The sequence below is a fragment of the Temnothorax nylanderi genome, unplaced genomic scaffold (genome assembly GCF_030848795.1).
Source record: "Temnothorax nylanderi isolate EJ_2023f unplaced genomic scaffold, tnyl_v1.0 TNYL_tig0099_pilon, whole genome shotgun sequence".
NCBI classification, from domain to species: domain Eukaryota; kingdom Metazoa; phylum Arthropoda; class Insecta; order Hymenoptera; family Formicidae; genus Temnothorax; species Temnothorax nylanderi.
The window spans coordinates 573917-594537 of NW_027249161.1; the positions used below are offsets into that span (position 1 = coordinate 573917).

Sequence of the window (20621 nt, forward strand, 5' to 3'; positions counted from 1 at the left end):
GATATTTTTAAGTGTCTCGACAGTACCTCGTGCGATATTCGAGATTGTTAGCGCGAGATAAAGACGTTCTTACGGCGTTTGATCTTCCTCGCGTATCTGTCACAGTTAATCCCCGCGGATTGAAGACCCGCGCTTTGTGCCAGCGGAGACGTCAGATTTAGATCATACATCAGCGAAACGGAAGACGTTCTTGTCGACCGCTAGGAAAATATGACCGTGCGCGCGACCACTTAAGAAATTGTATAAGAGACACGATGCATCATCGTCCTTTGGGAATAGACGAGAGAACGCTGCTCGGGATGCGTGATGGATGTTGTAATATCCCAAGAACATGGAGCGGGTGGAGCGCAGATATTGGTAATAAGCCCGAATCATTTGGGAAATTAACTCTCCTGACAATTCAATAGAATTTCTCGTTCCAATAACAGCCACTATAATAATTGCTGATGGTACTAATGTATGCTAGCTTCTAATGATAACACTCGCTATAACAATAACGTTACGTCGAATAATGCATAATTATTCGTGCGTTAAGCTGCTCCTTTGATCGCATAAAAGATCGCGCAAATATATAGTTTCACTGGGCGGTTGTTCAATTTCTTTCTTTACGAACAATACGTTAAATTTTATCTAAATGTGCACGCTGTTAGATCAATTAGATTGCACCGGTATAAATCAAATACAAACGCTAAATTTGCGGGAAATCACACGGTTGTTTGAATTTTTTGACGACCACTGATATGCACGAAACGTGACAGTGCATTTTTATACGGTTGTCATCGCGCGGAATTACGGATTGTTGTTGAACACGGCGCAGATACGAAAGTTTCAGTTATAAATTGTGAAACTGTGCAACGTTTCGATAGGCAGCGATGGCTGAATAAAGCGGCTTTTGTGCGCACGATAATATGCTGCTTTTTGAAAGAACCGGAGCGGTTGATGGACGACGGTAATATCTTCTATATGTCGCGGCATGAAAAAGGCACGAGCGCTAAAAACTCAGGGAAGGTCAGTAATAGCGTTATATATGCTAATACTTTATGTATGACATCGTGGAACTTTTTTCCCGATAAGTCGCAAAGCTGCTGCGGCACTTCGATAACCAGTATGTTTAAGTTAAAGCCACGTCCAAGTTGTCGATGATACGTCGCTTTTCGAGCTCGTATTGGCAATTAGTTGCATTTGAATACGAATAAAATCCCGTGCGCTTCATAAGTGGCACTTAAATTTGAATGACGGTGAAAGAAATCATTCAAAGAGAGTGATGTTTCAAGTATTATGTACGTGTGAAAATTATGCACGACTTTATCTGTATTTTAGTAAAGACTGCAAGCAAAATGTCAAAGATGTAATTCTCAACTTATCAATTAATCTATTATTACAAAAAAATAAAATCCTGATAATTTTTTAATTTTTTCTTGATTTGCATATAATACCTATAATTAAATGTTTAAATTATATGTTATTTTAACCAATTTATATTTTGATTCCAAAAATTTAAAAAAATTGTAGAAGTGAATATCGTTCAAGTTAACATGTACTAAATCAGAAGTAATTATATAAATAGTAAAGGTCTATGTTCTTTTTCTGCTCAAAATTTCTGTAACGTATTTCACAAATATAAAAGTTGCTTATACGATGTAAAGATTCGGATTACAAATATAGAGTGTACACGAGGATTGGACGATGTACTTGAATTGCGTGCGTGAAATATTACTGCAGCTAATAATATCAAAACGAACGACAATCTTGGACGTACACGCATCACGAGCCCTATTTGAGATACCTCGTATATTTGGGGGAAAAACGTACGTCTAGATACACTTTTGTATTATCTCCGTATTTACGCTGTCGTCGTAAGTACACGGGCATAAACAGTATTTCGCGCGAGGACATCGCTACACGTAGGTAATGGAAAGTTGCGCCTCTCTCTTTCTCTCGCGCAACATTTTTATCGCGACCTACAAAACGAGGGAGGAAGAACTCACGGTATAACTTCATTGTACGTTGCACGGCGACATGCGACATGGAGAAGAGTCTCCCTTCATCACGAGTCGATCCATCCCTCTTAATATAAACCGGTAGCAATTATATAATTCAATTTTGTAATTTATGCGGAAAACTTCACATCTCTCGCGCTAATAGTTGAAGCCTCGTGAGTAAACTCGTGTATTTCTTAATCGCGTTTGCTGCTCATAAACTCACTGCGGTGTCAACAAGTAGTCCAACATTTGCCGCCTTGTCTCTTAAACTTGGCGTTGTGTCGAAATAAAATATTCGCTTGCAACTAGAACGGAAATGAATTTTGCCAACGTAGCACATAATTGTGATTCGCGGAGTACAATTTAAAGGGGAAGAGAATAAATTTCTTATCGATTTCTTATATTTCACTCTTCTGAGTTCTGAGTAATATAAGTAATATACGTATAATAAGTTATATTAAAAATATGGCAAATGGTATATTTGCTTTTTTTTTAATATTGAAGAAAATATGGTGAAACACCATTCTTACACGGAAAAAACGGTTTTGCCGAAGTATTTAAAAATTTAGCTAGATACAGATCTGAAAATAGTTTTGTTGCACCATCAAAATAATTATAGTAGGTCGCTAAAGTATGATGATAATGCTGTGTAAAAAATTTTGACATTTTAGCAATCAGTTTGAGTGCTCTATATAATTACTTTGATGGTGCAACAAAATTATTTTCAGATCTATATCTAGCTAAATTTTTAGATACTTCAGCAAAACCGTTCTTTCCATGTAAGTTTTGCGTTTGCAGCTTTTGCCGAAAATTTAAAACATTTTACCTCCATAACTATATACTAACAAACATATACTTAAAATAATTAGAGAAATAATTAAAAAATAATTCATATGTTTCGATCCATATAAAGATCCGTAAGATATTATCGCGTTTCTTCATAAACTTTCATCAGATATAACTTGTCATGGTAAATCTGCCGACGAGTCGGGAGTAATTTAAAGTTCGGATAGGACTGAAAGAAATTGAGTGGATCTAGGGTGGAAGTTTTCTAATTAATCGACGAAAGCCGGCGTAACGGCCACGGCTGATGAAAAATTCTATCATTCGCTTTCTCGAACCGCCACTAGGGGAAAACCGAAGATGAGGATTGAGATTATGGCCGGCGCTAAAGATTGCTGTCTATATGGAGAGGGACACGGCTCGAGAGTCAGCTCTCTCGTACGATCTTCAACGCTAAATCGGAGCCTCACTTGAAGAAGCTATTGCGGATCCTCGTTAAAAAGAAATTGCTCCCTGATCGATACCGTCCACCGAATCTTGGAGGGACTCGTCCCCTTGGCAGAGCACTGTGGAATGCAACGGAAGTCTCATATAAATTAAGACGCGCCCACGCGCGAACTATATCAAGGGTGAGACGAGAGCGATCGACCTCTATCTGTCGGCGACAGCTGCTTTATCGGAAAATCAATTTTTCATGGAATCGTTCGGGCTCCCATAACACCTCATGTTGAGAATCGTACTCAATATAGAGAGGATTTCGTCAAGAAACTGTCAATCTGACGCTAAGGCTACGAAACGAATTACCTTTAGAGAAATCAATCCCTGTGTCCAATTATTTCAATTGTTTCAACGCATTTCGGTATTAATAAGCTTTTATGGAATTATCCACTGGAAATAAAAAAAAATCTGCTTAAAATAAGTAGCAATAAAAGAAATTAGATCTTGATATGTCCGAATAATTATAACTTGAATATATCCGAAAAAAACTTTATAGTTCGAAGTAAATTTTTACTAATTATTTTATTTTCGTTATTTGTAAGTTTTGGATTTTATTAATACATATACTTTAATGATGTCGTTAATTTTAGATATAAAATTTTTTTGTATATATAGTTTTATAAAAAATAATATAAATATATTATCTCAATATATTCTTATCTCATTCTCAACGAGATATGGTACCGAAACATGTAATAATTGAAGATATCCGAATAATAGAATTGTTACAATCATTTATCTATTTATTAATCTATTCAACTCAAAATAATTAGTAAATACAATACAATGGACGAAGAAAAATAAAGCTCATATGTTGAAAAGAAAACTAAAAAGACATAAAGAAATATAAAAAAAGAATTAAATGTGCACAAGTTTTATTATAATCTTTTTATTCTGGTAAAACTATAACTTTTATTGCTTACCTCAACCTTTTTTTAAACTTTTTTTTATCTATGCGTACTTTTGTATATTCACAACGCCCCGTTATTTATGTAATGCACGTTTATTTTGAAACTATTTAGATTTGGGATATCCCTAGTGATACGTAGAGAAATAATAGCCCATATAACATTACGAGCAAGTGAGAGAACTCGGCGGTAATCGAGAAAGGTAATGGTAAATAAAATTAATTTTACCCTAACGAGCGTTTCACGAGTTTGTGGAGCGTGTCAGAAACGAGGGGGCGGGGGGGGGGGCAGGCGAGCAGTTATTCCGTGTTGGTCGGTGAACTGTACTCGACTCCAGGACGGGGCCGTCCGTTGAGATGTAACTTGCACGCAGTCACTAACCCCCGAAACCATTTCTCATCCCGACTTCGTGCGCCGTGCAAGAGTACGATGGTGGTATAACCGGTGGGAGAAGTGCGCGAAGCACGCGATGCCATGCCGGCGAAAGCAAGGCAGAACCGCCAACCCAGCCAGAAGAATCCATTCGACGAAGGTAACGGATGAGGCGAGAAAGTTTGCACGGCGATAACTCATCGTTCACACCTTATTTACCTAGTCGTCTCCGCTTTCACCCAGGTCGATCGTTCCTTACGTCTCTGCAGTTCGACGGAATTGAATTTTAACATAGGTTTTCTTTCGAATGTCGAACTTGTACATTTGACCCGAAGAAAGAGAAAGAGGGTGGGGGGAAAGGAGGGAGGGAGAAATTATTTTTCTCAAAGTTATCGTTATTGTGAAAAGCACAGCATTCGCAGCTTTTCACAAATCTTCCATCTTACGGAAACGTTGCCAAGTGGAAGATTAATCGTATTTCGTCATCGGACGATTGAGGTTGCGAGTTGCGAGATATTTCACTCTTGAGAGATCACAGGCAGTGGTAGAGACAATTGGGAGGCGACGACAGCGAGAAAGTCGTCATCGCAAACGCGTCTCGGCGACATTGCGGAAGACCGTGCATCATTCCGTCACATATTTATACCTCCGCGCGCGGTGCACGGGAGACGAAGGAGTGGAGAGGAGAGAGGACCGTGGCTTATCGCCTCGAGATTGCGGCTAAATCTCTCCCCGGGGCGCAACGGGCGCGCTCGCGCACTGCACGCGGAAAGTTCCGGGTTTAACAAACGGTTGCTTGCGACGAAATTGCTCGTCGCCAGAGCCGGCGCCGCGCCGCGCCGCGCCGCGCCGTGCAAAGAGGAAGTTCTCGAATGTCGTCGAGCGGCTTGCATCCACCAGAATCCCCCCAGCGCGCGGCTTGTTTGCGATATCGTTTTATAATCGCAGCTTTTGTTTTCGTCGTTGTTGGCAAACACGTATGAGTTCCGAAGTAAGTGGTGAAGAAGCCAACATCGCTTATAATAACAACGCTTATAATAATAAAGATATTTGCGGACACGAGGAAGCAATTGCGTCACAATCGTCACAAACCTACGCGGATTTTGTCGTAAACCGCCGGTGACGGTGCTCGTGAAACAAAAGTTAACTCTCCGTCTGTATACGTGGGTCTACGACGTCCGAGCTAATGATATCTGCTCGTAATTGCAAAACTTGTAAGTCTGCCAGAAAATATTAAATAAACGATGTTTCATCAAAATGACTATAAAATCGTCAACTACAATGTAGACAGACGTTTCGTGAATTTTTTCAGATTTTTTAAAATATTTTAAAGTAAGGAAAAATAGCGTCAAATGTGACAGACCCACGTATACACTCCAAGGGTGCAAAAAAACGTATACAGACGGATGGTTAATTTTTTAAATTGTCTTTATTTTTGCTTAAATTATCAAAGGAATTTTTAACTTTTCAGTTTGATCTCTCGTTTTAATGATATTATTGTATCTAGAATTAAGAAATTCAGTGCAATAATGAAATAAAATCTAAAATTTTTTAAATTATTGTATTTCTCTATTTTTGCTTATTTAAATTATCAGAGGAACTTTTAACTTTTCAGTTTGATCTCGTTTTAATGATATTGTATCTAGAATTAAAAGTTCAGCGCAACAATGTAACGAAGCCATATAAATCGTGATTTATCAGTTTCAAACACGACTTTGTATTTAGAGGAAATTTTATTTTTTGTGAATTTATTTTGTTGTTGAAACTCAAACCTTCAATTGCGCTTAGAGTTTATCGGTTCATGCGGAATTTATTGTTAACTGCGAGAGAATCGATTGTATCGTAGAGAAACGCAGCGCGGCGAGTGAGGGAAACCGGATGCAATGTCAATACAACAACAACGAACGCGCAGGTTTAACCATGCCCACTTTTACGCTTGAATTAACATACTCATTTGTTTCCCCCGAGAGGAAACTCGCTTAACCTCAGCGGACCCCGCCCAAGCCCCTTGCTGTACATCGCGAGATGCAGATGCAGCCGGATGCGCTGGAAGGGCCATATTCCCGGGAGATTATTCATGGTGCATCTCCATCGCCACTTGATTCCTCGACCTCGGTACACCAGCCGCAACAAAGATTACGTTTGAGCAAAACGCAGTACCCGCTAAGTTTTATCTCGTTATTGAATGCGACTGTCGTCGACGGGTTTAACTTCTTGGATAAATTGCCACCGGAAGAAAACGTATTACGCTCATTCGTCGTCCAAGTGAAACGTTTAATTCGTTTCTTTCACGAAAATGAATACGCGTTTTTCGTGTGCAGACACAATTTTGCGTGTCCCATTTTCCATTCTTGTTATGCGTATAAAGTGACGGTGTATATTCTATTTACATTAACAATTGTAATAAATTTTATAATAGATTAAATCATAATGCTCTTATTGTAGAGTGATACATCTAATTTCACTGCTTTAAAATTAGTGACACACCGTTTTAAGTATATATATTTTAAACATGAATCAATCTATTCTATTTTAAAACTCTATTTAGAAAAGAAATGAGCTTCATTATAAGTAACTTGCTACTAATATATCCAGTATAAGAACGTTTAATTAATAAATACAAATTAAAAATGTCACAAAATGCGCTGAATTATACATAACTTGTTCCAGAAATGTGAATTGATTACCTAGATAATTATTACCATAATTATTACCAGAATATACCAAATTAAAATATTTAATAGAAACATTGATTTTGCAATTCTCTATGAGAAGGAATTGCAGAGTCTCTCTCGAAGAGACTCTATTACATATTTGGAAGATTAATGTATTGAAAGATGATAAAACTATCGTCCAATAATTGATACATATTTTCTTAAAGATTTTCATGTTATAAAGACGCTGCAAATCTCTCGTGGTTTCAGGCAAGTCTATTAATGCAGTAATCTGTCATCGAGGTTTGCCAAATGTTTTCATTGCAAAAGCGCAAATCAGATGTAAGATGAAACTGCAGGAATAAGATATCGCTGCGATTTTGAAACTTTATTTCGCAGTGGTGTTTACTTTTAGATGATTTTACCTACGTAAATTCTGAAATTTTCCATAAATTTTTTATAAATATTTATATTTATGCTACATTAAATTGCGAAGATAGAATCTAAGATATCTTGGATATCCGAGATATTCAAGTATATCCAGTGAATAGCGAAATCTAACAAGATGTACTGAATTTGTTTACAAATATGTTGAAAAATAAATAATAATATGTATAAATAAAATTCTAATCCTAATAAAGTATATTTGATTCTTACATGAATGCTTACATAAGTAATATTATTATTATTATTATATGATAGAATTTTGAAAAGATGTGTCCGAACTCGATCTAACAATAAGTCAAGACTTAACATAACAATTGATTTACTTAACTTAAAATTATAAAAATTATAAAAATACACATATATTTGTAATTAATAAATATATTTGTATTTTTATAATTATCTAATTTTAAGTTAAGTAAGTCAACTCTTATATTAAGTCTTGACTTATTGTTAGATTGAGTTTGGACACATCTTCTCAAAATTCTATCTGAATTATGTACATTTATTTAGTATTTTTGTATAAAATTCAAAGATAAATGTTGAAAAACTATTAATTAATATTACTTTGCATTTTTAACATATATGTTTGGATATACTCTTACTTTTTTCCGCGTTATTTATTTTTATCACATACCGACGTCACATTCTGAAACTATTAAATATATTTTTATCGTAAATTGTATTGCTCTTAAAACACAGCTGTTGCATGATCGTTTACTCTTGCTACGTATCTCAACTCGATTTCATTGCTGATCAAACATTTATCGCGAAAGTTTGCAAAGTGGTAGAAATCTGAAATTCCCTCGTTGCTTACACCCCCGGGAAGATCCCCACGCCGCGCGCCGGGCACATTGATGTGCACGCGTACACGTGCACGCGCGAATACTTTCTTTTCCTCGATGGCAGTTTTAGTACCGTGGGGAGAAATTACCACGGAAAAGCAACCGGAATCGTGGTATTAGGCCGCACAGCGCGCCAGTTTTAAGCGAATTCATAGCCGACACGCGATGTCTGCTTCAAGAAATACACGCGGGATATGTAAAATTATTTTGGCCGGTTATTTCACGAGGAACGTTATGCTTCTTGAGACATTTCGATATGTATGATAAATAGCGTGCATATATTCTGCTTATTTAAACATGACTGTTATCATTATTGAAGTGAGAATTTTTACAGCGCTTCTCTGGTTATTCAATATTAATTTAGTTATGAAATTCTAAATTGATGGACATTGAAAAGATAAAACAATATATTCTTTATTATAAACGCGTTTGTACGAGTAAAGAACCTGAGTCTATAATTCAATAATAACTTTTTGTCCGTTTTATATAGGGTAAGGAAGGGCTATTTGAGTCAGTTTAAAGAAACAATTGGATAACAAATTTTAAAGGCAAAAAACCAAAACGCCTCCGAACTAAAAAAAAGTCCCTGCCTATCCTGAAAGTTGAAGAGCTCCTCCCTGTCTTGAAAATGTTTCATTCGATTTTTTTCTTTAACCGACTCGAATAGCCCCTACTTACTCCATGTACGCGTTTCAGAAAATGAAGGGATGCATTGCGCGTATATATCTGTATTATAGCATTATAGATAAGTATACTTTTATCAGTTTCGGTCCAAAGCACCGCGCCGCGCCGGCGAGGCATTATTGCGCAGTTGGTCAAAGAAAAACTTCCGCGCAGAGTCTCACGGAGAGATGATCCTAATTGACGAGGCAGGCACGGCAAGGGAAGAAGAGCAGTATTCCGCCCGCTCATTCGGCGCGATGTTCCTTTGATCAATCGGACGGTCGGAGTCGACGGCGGAAAACGTGACGTAAGATTTGCCGGACCATCCATGCGGCTGCGAACGGAAGCTACCCTCGAAGTTCGTGGCCGTGGCGGATTGGCTGATGCGTTTGAAGTCTTCTCGAGAGGGAAACTCCTCTTATCATCATGCCAGTCGTATAACTGCAGGCGGGGGCCCGAACGTACATATACCCCGAAACCGAGCGTTTCCACATGGCCGGCTTCGAAACATTTCAATTACTTATGCCGTACCAGTTCTCTCTCTCTCTCTCTCTCTCTCTCTCTCTCTCTCTCTCTCTCTCTCTCTCTCTCTCTCTCTCTCTCTCTCTCTCTCTCTCTCTCGAGCGCGCGCGCGCGCGCGCGCGCGCACGGCTTCCTTCCATCTTCCCGTTTCTCTCCATTAGGCGAGTGACTTAGCGACGACGCGGACGTCCGCCAGCATTTTAGGTAAGGAACCTTGGAACTTCCCGGATTTCGATGTACAGACAAATCGTTTGAGTTACCGCTCGACATATTCTCGCGGTCTCTCGATTCCGCGAAAGATTAAACGCCGCTAAGCGTAAACGCGATGTTAGTCCATATGTATGAAATCCGTGTACACACGGATACCAACTCTTAAGCGATTCGCCATGTAAATGGTATTGGAAGTCACTCGTCTGCAAAATATTCGTGGCTCTGCTTTATTTGGCTTTAGCACGTACCGTTCGTTTGATCTTCCGTGATATAGAAAACCGTGATATACTGTAAAATGTGCGAAATAGTAACACGTGGAGCTGACGCACTGAGCGTGCATAATGTTAGAGAAATGTTAGAGTGTTCTTTCGCGAATTTGTATTTTTATATCTTAATATCGTACAATTCTTTTTAATTGGGATCAATTTACGATAGACACTTTGTTCTCCTTATTGCAAATAGTGCAAAATGTACAGTATTTAAATAGAATCGTTATTTATTGTGACAGTTATGCCATATATAAGTGAACTCGTTTTTAACCCAAATGGTTTTTAACTCCACTCCATGTTTTCAACCCGCGCACTTGTTGCACAGGGAAGTGTCATTCGCGAAAATCAACGCACGAATATTATTCGAAACGTGTTGGAAGCGATTTTAAAGCGGTCATCTCGCGCTCGACTACGCTTACCGGAGATAAAGTTTTATATCACTGTCGGCCGGGCGGGCACGCGAAATGCAGAAGGGGGGTAACTGTTTGCGCGGGGGTATAAGCTGATGTTTAACCGCGAAGCTGTATCGCCGGTAAAACTCGCGTATCTCTTCTCCCCCGCGATTTTCCGTGTCAGTTCTCTTTTCTCTTAGCCGTCGAAGTGTTCTCCACGATAAAGCGCGCGATCTTGTCGATCCGTTCGTGAGCCGTTTCTCTTACGGAATCTCCTCCGCGAAAGCTAAGCACTTCCAGGTGTCCATCCGCTTCGAAAGTCACAGCTTCAGAGATAATCTCTCGCTCATGTGAGTTTCAACGGAAATCACTGCGACTACATTATGCGTTCGAGCAGTATAGTCGGCGCGTTCTTATCTCCTTGCCGCTCTGAGAAACTCTATCCGTGTATCAAGCTTACGGAATATTCATACTCGAGGTCACTGAGAATTACAATTTAAGCGCTACTATCTTATCAAACGCCTCTATATCGCGATTTTCTCTGCCAAACCTTCCTTCATCCGCATAAATTTTTACGGGACAGTTTTAATCGCTTTTTACGGATTTTTCAGTCTCGAGGAAAGTTCAGTCACGGACTTTAGGCGACGCGACGCTTCTTCTTTTCTTTGCGTCTGCTCGTCTCGAAAAATATGAGACGGTTTTATTTCGCCGCCGGTGATCCTTGTTTCTGCTCGGGCTTCATTCGCTTTCCTTTTGTCCATACCGCGGGAGCGCACGGCGCTAAAGCGGAACGCCGAAATAAATGATCGGGGAATTATTCACTTTGCGAATCTTGGTGAGTGGCTGTAGGGAGCGGGACCGAGATAAGATACGACTTCATTTCCGCTTCGCGGCCGCGTTACGCTCCGCGAGCATCGTTCATTTCCTTCGTTCACATCGGGGAATAACTGCGTGTCAGGGCGCATCGAAGTTAATCTTTCAACATCTTGAGAAGACGCGATATCGAATTTTTCAAGCGCGTCAACAATGTATTGCGGTTGAAGTAGTATATTATTAAAATCATCATTTTTGGTGATTTTAATAATATAATATTTCATGTCTCTATAATACGTTATTTTCTTTCCACTTATATACTGTTCACAATACTACTATATAATAGAAATTTTTAACCCCTTGACTGCCGATGACGAGAATTCTCGTCATTTTGGACTTCGCGTTCAGTGTCGCGAAAATGCATTTTCTCATCATAAAATATTTTGTTATATTAGAGCCGCTAGTGATTTTATTACTGAAGCAATGTGTAACTAGAAGTTTTTGGGTGTGTTAAACACGATTGTTTTAGTCCAATTTGCAAAGTGTTGCCTCAGAAAAAAGATATGGCTATCAGAAAAATGAAAATTTTTGAATATTCTCGTTATGAGATATTTTGTTATATTAAGTTTTACAATGAATTAATGACTGAAACAAGGTACATTTAAAAGTTTTTGAGTATGATAAACATGATTTATAAGTCATGCTTGAAAAAGAATGTTTAAACAATTTTATGACAATTTTTTTTTTAATTTGACTTGAAACTCGTTATCAGCACCATCAAAAACCTCTCTATATAAATTTTCATTAATTTTTGAGGATCTTTTATGTTTGGTATTTTAGGGCCACTCGAGGAAAATGGTGCGATACTCAAGGGGTTAACATGTTGTCTGTCAAGTGAGTTTTATTGTGTACGCCACAGTAGAATTTTCATTATCATAAGCATATATAAAATATTGTGCGATATGATTAAATAAGATTAAATTATATCCTCATTACGTGTATTGAATTTCGTTTATTTTTTACTTTTACATTACTCTTATTACACGTTATTATCTAGCTACTTATATCATTCAAAATTTTATATTAAATGACATTTATTTCCTACAAGCGTTTCGATAACAGATGACTGCCACTGCGTTAATCTGTTAATTTGCACAAGTGAAGCTAAAAATGTCATATGGCGGCATTAATTAATCGATCGGTAGTCCAATTGATAAGCGCAATTATTTCAACATTTGAATTTTAAAGTAAATCAAAATAAAGTCCTTAATAAATTATCCTTCCTTACCATACGGAAATTCTAGAATTGTTTCATTTCACCGAGAGGAAAAGATGCGCACCGCTCGCACGACACATGCGGGCGCGATCCGGCAGAAGTTTTGTAAATTGGTCGCTTTGCTGGAACAAGGAGAATGTAGCGCAAGCGATGAATTTTAAGATAGGATACGTTGCACGTCCAGAGGCAAATCTAACCGAATTTATTCAAATCCCTATCGTTTTACCCTTCTAACCGTAGGGCGGCAGCAATAAGTCACCGTCGCGGATCGCTACTATGAATAATGCAATTTACGAAAAACTTTTTCCGCAGACCGAGTAATACGCGCCGATGCAATGCAGGGGACAAGCATAAATATAATTCTTCAACTTTTTCAGAGGTTAAGAGAGAAATTAAAATAATAATGTAAATGAGCGAATATGCTGGCTCTTGAAAGTGCAGGTAGCAAAAAAGATACTTAAACTGTTATTTCATTTTTAACTACCATTTTATTAAAATCTTCTTCTTCCTCTTATTGTATTTTGCCCTGTTCTTTAACAGTTTTTTCATAGATCCGTTACTTTCCTTGGGAGATTCATGTCTAACTCTCTCTCTCTGTCTCTCCACGTTTAGGCGATCTTCCTAGTGGCCTAGTCGTTTGTGGTGTTTCCATTTTGGCCCATTTGCCGATCCTTGCATCACTCATCCTATCGACATGGTCTCTCGACTGTCGTCTTTCTCGAACCCACTGCACTACATCCTGGACTCCGCATTGTTCCCTTATGGACGAATTTGCTATGCGATTTCGTAAGCTGATACCTAATATTGAGCGCAATGTCCTCATCTCTGTTGTTCTAGCCATCGATTTTGTTCTCGTTGCCTCTCTGCTCTCGTTTCAGCTGCATATGTTACTATGGTTGAACATACACTTTATAAACTCGTATCTTACTCTCAATCTTCATGTATCTATTCTGTCCTACATGTTTGCTTTCGGACTTCTTGCATTGTATCTCTATCGCTGCTTATCGAGACTCTCAAGTAGCGAAAGGCTCTATCACTGGTTCGATCGATCTGTCATATATCGCCACTGTTAAAATATATTTCGTAGAAAATACAAGAAAATGCTTCAAATTCTCTGTAACCTTGTTCGTTTACGAATCATACAATGGATTCGTTTCCCCCCTGGATGAAAATATCGAGTGTCAGAATAGTTTTTCAATTATAAGTGGTTAAATCTCAGTAAATATTCTCGCCAATTAAATTCCATAAATGCAAATATAGATAAGGATAAATCTTACTCCTTGCTTTATTCCAATTGTACTTTAACAGAATTTTAATTAAAGGCTTAGCGAGGAGCTTAATCGCGAGACGCTTCTTAGGGTAGTTCCGGCGATCTCATCGTCGGAAGGATAAGCGAGGCAAACGGGTTATCAGCGGAAAATAGAACGGGAGAGAGGGAAGATTCGCCCATTGGATATGTCCTACAGTTGACACAGTTTCCTAACGGCGCGGGCGGCGCAAGTCAGCTGACACGATCGATACCGACATGTCCACGTCGCGACTTTGCCTAAGATCGTCGTTGTAGTAAGCGTTACACACCGACACGATGTTTCAATCTTAATGGGCCATTCTCGGCGCGCAGTCATACCGGTGCGCCACGTGCGACACGACTGATGTTTGGGCTCACCGTTAATGCGACGATAATATCGATCGCAGACGACTGAAGTCCCTCTGAGACTGTCTCGACACATCGACTCCGGCGCGGAGATCTACGTGCTGTTGCTAGCGAACGAGAGCGATCGGTCGAAGCCATTCTCGTTGCGTGTGGGATAAATCGGAAGTTAGGGTACGATCAAGAAAAAAGATGGCTCTAAGTTTCTCTTAAAAAACGTTTATGCTTTTGCTGAAGCTTTATAAGGTTTCTGCTGGATCAAGAGAACGATCCTACAAAGATTATTGAGATTTTCGATATACCTTCTCTTCTCGTTATGATGTTAAACATCTTATAAATATATGATAAAGAGATCCTTTTATGTCTTTCAGGGGTCCGAGAAATTGTAGGATATTATTCATATTCATTTATATGATTATTGTAAATCTAACAGACGAGAGAAAACGTAAATTGATATAAGTTATTAATGTAACCGGCTTCTGCTTCTTGGGAAAGAATAACTTACGAATGCGTCCCATTTCTTTAAATTTGATACATAAATTTTGATGAGGCTCGAAAAGATATTTGCAGAAATTCAAGTACTTCTATATAAATCACGCGTTCTGACCTCAACTCACAAAATCAATTCTACTGGTGAGACGACAGCCAGCTCGGCACGGCATTATCATTTGTAATATTATTGCTTTCCTTTCAATGGAAATTCGAAAATGTCTTCCGAAAGCACAATAAAGAAAAATAATAATAATAAAACAGAAATAATGGTACGCCCGGCGGGTAAACTAATTTCTTGGAGAGCGTCACAGATTATATACGAAGTATAAAGCATAAGTCTGTAAGTCGTCTTATAATGAACGAGAAATGTTGGAATATCGACATGGGACCGCGGGGGGCTTAATGCCTCGCTACCCTGGAAAGGAAGCTGTAGCGCGTCGTGAAAGAATAAGAGTGGATAGAACTGACTCACCGATACTCTGATCCCTCGCTCAGCTGTCTAACCGTAATGGGAAATTCGCTGGGTCCGTGCGCTTTCAGAAGTTCCTGCAATCGCACGAGCCCCTCGTTGTTCTCGTAGATAATGGTAAAACTCTTCCAGCCCCAGGCCTTCACCAGATCGACGTACGCCTGGAACACGGGTGATCAATCACAAGGTATGTTATTATTACAGTCGAGTTAACAGCTGCCGTAACGCTTTTACGTCTTTGGTACAATGTAATTTAACTCTCGGGCTCTCTACGTCGATCGTGATAATGTGCCGTCGCACGAGAGGCAACAAGTGCAATGAATTAACATCTCTCGTTAAAGAGTAATAACACGTAGAATTTAATGAGTATTATTATTAGAACGTAATATCTGAAGTTATATTATAGGAGTGTATATAATAATATAACTATATATAAATACATGTGATTATATGCTATTGAGTAATGGAATGAAAATATGACGAAATTAGAGTATGAAACGTTGATAGCGTTGAATAAATGAAATATCTGCAATTACTTGTTATTTTTATCTTGCACAGATCACAGATATAGAGCTTTAATTTAAGAATACATATAATCAACCGGAGGAGCATAGCCTATTGGTTGAGATACCCTTAAGAGGTACCACGCACTTGTACAATGATAAGGTGAGTACAGAGATAGCCTGTTATGGCGAACGGAAAACTGCAGGTGTTGCACAACAAAACATAATCTGAAATTTTATCTATAATACATATAATTAGAACTAAAACTAAAAAATGCGATTACAATTAACACTACTTTAATTTAAATTTTTTTATTTGGTAACATACGCCACCTAAATGCTTGTTATGTAAACAAATGGGAGGATTATATCGAAAATAATTTTGTCGCGATATTACTAAATTAATTCGTACAAATGGTTATTATGCGATTATCATCATGTGGATGTGTATAAGTTATTTAGAAAAGAGTTTCCACTTATGCTAGTCGATAAAATATTCAATATCTATTGTTATAACATGAGAGAGAAATCTTAAGACACATAACAAAATTTTACAGAATAAATTAAAAATAATCAAATATTATTTTTAAGCCTCAAAAATTTAATGTGTGTATTGTTGTGCTTGTTTACATTATAAGAGTAACTAACATTGCTGTCATGTCGACAAATTTTTATGCAGCTATACTGATATTTATTGAATGCGTAAAGTGACGATATATGCGCATTTGTAAAGCGGCGGCGTGAAAAAATTTTATGTAGATTTGCGAATGTGGAAACTACGTTGTCATCCACAGTTAGTAATAAATTGCATATTGGGAATGGAATATACAACGGGACGTCGCAAGAAGAATTCGCGCACGGACATGTTTCGAATTCCGTTAGAATTCTGAATTCTGACAATATTTGAGCTTTAACAATATGTTGCCGATGACATATCGCCGGCGTTGTCCATAAATCACAACCGAGTCGTACGCGAGCTCCATAGGTACCATTATTGCGGGCATAGAACATCGTGAACTGCCGTAGTTATCCGCGAACAACGCTGCCATTATCGTTACATTTCCTCGATTCGTTATTTCGAAATAAGTTAGACATCGTGCATTCTCAAAAGCGCTGCGTTATTGTTGACAATGACGTCTTTATGGTCGCTTTCACATTTTATTATCGATTCTACTAACCCTTTCTTAAGTCATCATCCAAAAATGATAAATTTATGATTCATCAATTAGTATCGATTTGCTGAAAATAATTTTTAGTGCTAAAATCATCGAGTTAGGGAAACCTTATTTAAACTTTAGGAGCACAAATTTAAACAAGTTATTTTAATGATTTTAAAACAGAATTTTATTTGTACGTATATTGTATTTTATATATTATAATTTCTGATGGGAATGAAATAAAAGTTCGCGACAAAGCATTTCTGTCTTAAAACAAGCCTTTTGCTGCATACTTTCTACAATACATTGTATTATGATGCGACGGAGTGTCTTTTGTGAGAATAGAGCTTGTAAGAGACTAGCTTTGCCATGCAATGGTTCCTCTATAGTCCAAGCTTTTAACTAGGAAAACAAGTATCACACAGTCGCGACGGTCTCCAATAGCTGAATCGAAGACGAGCTGGAGAGATATTTTCGCCAGAATTCACTTCACAGCCGCGCTTTTTCCAATAATCTAAATTCGCCATGAAAGAGCGAATGTATATTTTTCAACAAAAAAACCCTTCGCTGTGGTTCCACGTACCATCAGCGTCTGTCTCCATTTTTACTTTGTCCAGCAAATACGCGAATTTCAAGACTTTATACTACCGGCCATTTCGAGACTTCCTTCGCCGTACTTTTTGGCGACAGAACCAGATATCCAGCTCATAATATTCGTCCGAAGTAATCTCAAGTCGTTTGGGTTACAATGCGCGATGTCACGTGTTCTAGACCACCGCCTTAATTTCTTGGCAAGTATGTAAAATTATTTCGCGAATTTCGTCAATTGAGTTCTGTGCGCTCGATTTTTTTATTAGTTAGTCTCTTATCATAAAATATCTGTTTTAAATTGTAAATATCTTGCTTCTTTCTTTTATTTCTCTTATATTCTTTTTCTTTAATTTTCTAGAAAATGTAATAGCAGCCTTGCTTACGTCTTGTCTTTTGAATGCGGAAAATAAAAATAATGTCTCTGCTGAGTTTCTTGCTAAAAGTAAAAATGTACGAGGACCATGAACGTGCAGCTTGAATTTTTATCTTCTATATCTTAAGATATATATACATGTATAAAATGGCAACAAGATAAAAAAATAAAATTTTTACAAAATGCACAATTTTACAATTTAGGTACACAAAATATGACATATAACTTACTAGTACCTTTCAATATCACAGTTTCACGATTGCAATCAATATTTTTTGTATGAAGAATTTTTAAGTATAAACAGTTCATATAATTTTCTATTTTTATGCATTTTAAGCGTGTATTCCACACATGTTTAAAATGTATTCTTGCTGCCTCGTCATATTTTCATATGATGTTCATGCCGCATTTTGCTTACATCTAGCAATGCTAAAATCGAATGTTCTAAATGTACAACATTAATATGAGCTGATTACTCCGAAAGTGTTGTAGCTCTAACTTGGGAGCACAGTTAAGTAGGGCGCGAGTAGAAATTAGTGCGATGTACCTACTTTAGAGAGTAAGATATTCCAAACTTATCTTATTCCGCTTCCCAAAATCATCTCGTCCATGAAATTTATTACAAGTGCTATGAGCGTGCGAAACTGCGATTTCGCAAGCAGTAACTTACAGTTCAGAACGTCGGATCGCACCGCGATTTTATTCATATCGCCGCTCGTTATTTTACACGGTACGAATTCATATAAAAAAAAAAGTAACATGCAGATTTTTCAACGATATACCATCGTGCACCGTTTTTGGTCATTTTTTCACCTGTTAACAGAGACGATGGTGCGGTTATCGACCCCGTTACTTGTCCATTTGCGATGCTAACAGGCTCGTATTGTCACAGAGAGGGCGGACAACGCTTGCTGGCGAATTGCCAGGTCGTATTCATTAATAATATGGTGATTATAAGCTGTAAGTTTTTGCCGAATTGGGAATTTACTAAATTTAGCAAGTTACACTCTTAATTGTCTATACAGGTCAGCCGACAGCGATGTAAGAGTGCACTGCTCCTCTGTAATTCATCGCAGAGAATAAATATCTCGGGGAGTCGATTATTTGCATGCTTGGTAAAATGGAAAAATGGATTAGGCGATATATTTCCTTCCCGTCGGGCGAAAGGGAATCCGGTTCCTATTCCGGAACCCGGCAGCGGAACCGCATACAATTCGGGCCCTCGTAAGAGTGTTCGTCGGGGTAACCCAAAATGACCTGGAGACGCCGTCGGGAGATCCGGGAAGAGTTTTCTTTTCTGTATAAGCGTTCGAGTTCCCTGGAAACCTCTAGCAGGGAGATAGGGTTTGGAACGCGAAGAGCACCGCAGTTGCGGCGGTGTCCGGATCTTCCCCTCGGACCTTAAAAATCCAGGAGAGGGCCACGTGTTCGTCGGGGTAACCCAAAATGACCTGGAGACGCCGTCGGGAGATCCGGGAAGAGTTTTCTTTTCTGTATAAGCGTTCGAGTTCCCTGGAAACCTCTAGCAGGGAGATAGGGTTTGGAACGCGAAGAGCACCGCAGTTGCGGCGGTGTCCGGATCTTCCCCTCGGACCTTGAAAATCCAGGAGAGGGCCCCGACGAACCACCAGAAGAATATAAATAACTTCAATATTATATATCGTCTATAAAAAATAAACAATTTCCACCTATATGACATTTTTTTTGCAAATGCACTTTTTGGCCTCGATTGTTCCATATCATTATTTCACAGGGTTTAGGCCAACAAGTTTTTTGGCCATTTACAGATGAGTTTCAATGTTTATTCAAGAAGTTACATAGATAGTTGTTGTGTATTTTTTTTAGCACAGTTTTTTGTCTCGTCTGAAAACTTAGTAATTATCACATGGGCGATGTTGTTTATTCATTGACGGTACATATCACAAATGAGTTATCTCTTTTGAAGTTTGCAAAAATCCAGGCACAAGTTAAATTAGGTTGAACAAACAGCGTTTGTTTAAACTCGCCACTCGGTGCTGTAATGCGATATGGAATGACAAATGTTGCTTGGTGTAGGTTGACTTTCTGAAATGCTAATGCCTGCTCCTAAATGCTACAAGGCAAGGTATGTGCTTGGTAGATGTATTGTAATGGATACATCGGCCATTGTATTCCTTTTCTATATAATTTGTAATTTTATCAAATTTTTAATTAAAATCTATATACAATGTATATAATCAAAATCTATTAAAATAAATCTATTAAAATTAAATGGATATTTGAGAAAAACAACGATAAAGCGCAATTACTTTATTAAAATTTATATTAGCCTAAACATAATTTATGGCATGCGTGGATATGATTAAAACAGTCATAATTGAATATTTGTTTATGGATACTGGAGGTAAATATATAACCTTTATATAACCTAGTTTCCTATATTTCATACGTTTTACTTAAATTGACGGTAATTAGTAATAAACTTGGATGCGCCGGCAACAAAACAGCTTTTTTAAAAAAGGGAACTTGTTTTCCGCGTGTGTAATGTGAAGTCATTACTGGTTTAACAAAACCGATGTAATTTACGCGACGATCCAATTTCTGTAAACTCTCCCCGTTCCCCGCCCAGTTGTTCCCAGGAATAAATCGGTCGGTGTGTTCGCGCGGAATACTGACCGGCGCTGTATACCCATGCATCTCCCATAATCGCGGGGCTTCGTGACTTCGATCGCGACAACTATGCCCGACTATGTCCGTCGTGTATTCGCACGTGCC

General features: G+C 38.2%; 1 protein-coding gene and 1 long non-coding RNA gene across 6 annotated transcripts in view; one reads left to right on the plus strand and one right to left on the minus strand.

Annotated features, from left to right (window-relative positions):
• Kair1d (Kainate-type ionotropic glutamate receptor subunit 1D) overlaps window positions 1-20621 on the minus strand; it is a 134612-nt gene that overhangs the window by 50271 nt on the left and 63720 nt on the right. For all 4 annotated transcript variants that reach the window (XM_071711519.1, XM_071711520.1, XM_071711517.1 and 1 more), the window contains exon 4: window positions 15247-15404. In XM_071711519.1, the coding sequence (XP_071567620.1) occupies window positions 15247-15404 (158 nt within the window). The remainder of the gene's footprint in view (window positions 1-15246; window positions 15405-20621) is intronic.
• LOC139775490 (uncharacterized) lies at window positions 205-19433 on the plus strand. 2 transcript variants are annotated; one of them, XR_011718837.1, is made up of 4 exons: window positions 205-357; window positions 15802-15909; window positions 18691-18827; window positions 18893-19433. It is a non-coding gene; the product is annotated as an uncharacterized lncRNA (long non-coding RNA). The 2 variants fall into 2 exon arrangements; XR_011718838.1 differs by lacking the exons at window positions 15802-15909; window positions 18691-18827; window positions 18893-19433 and adding an exon at window positions 3113-3847.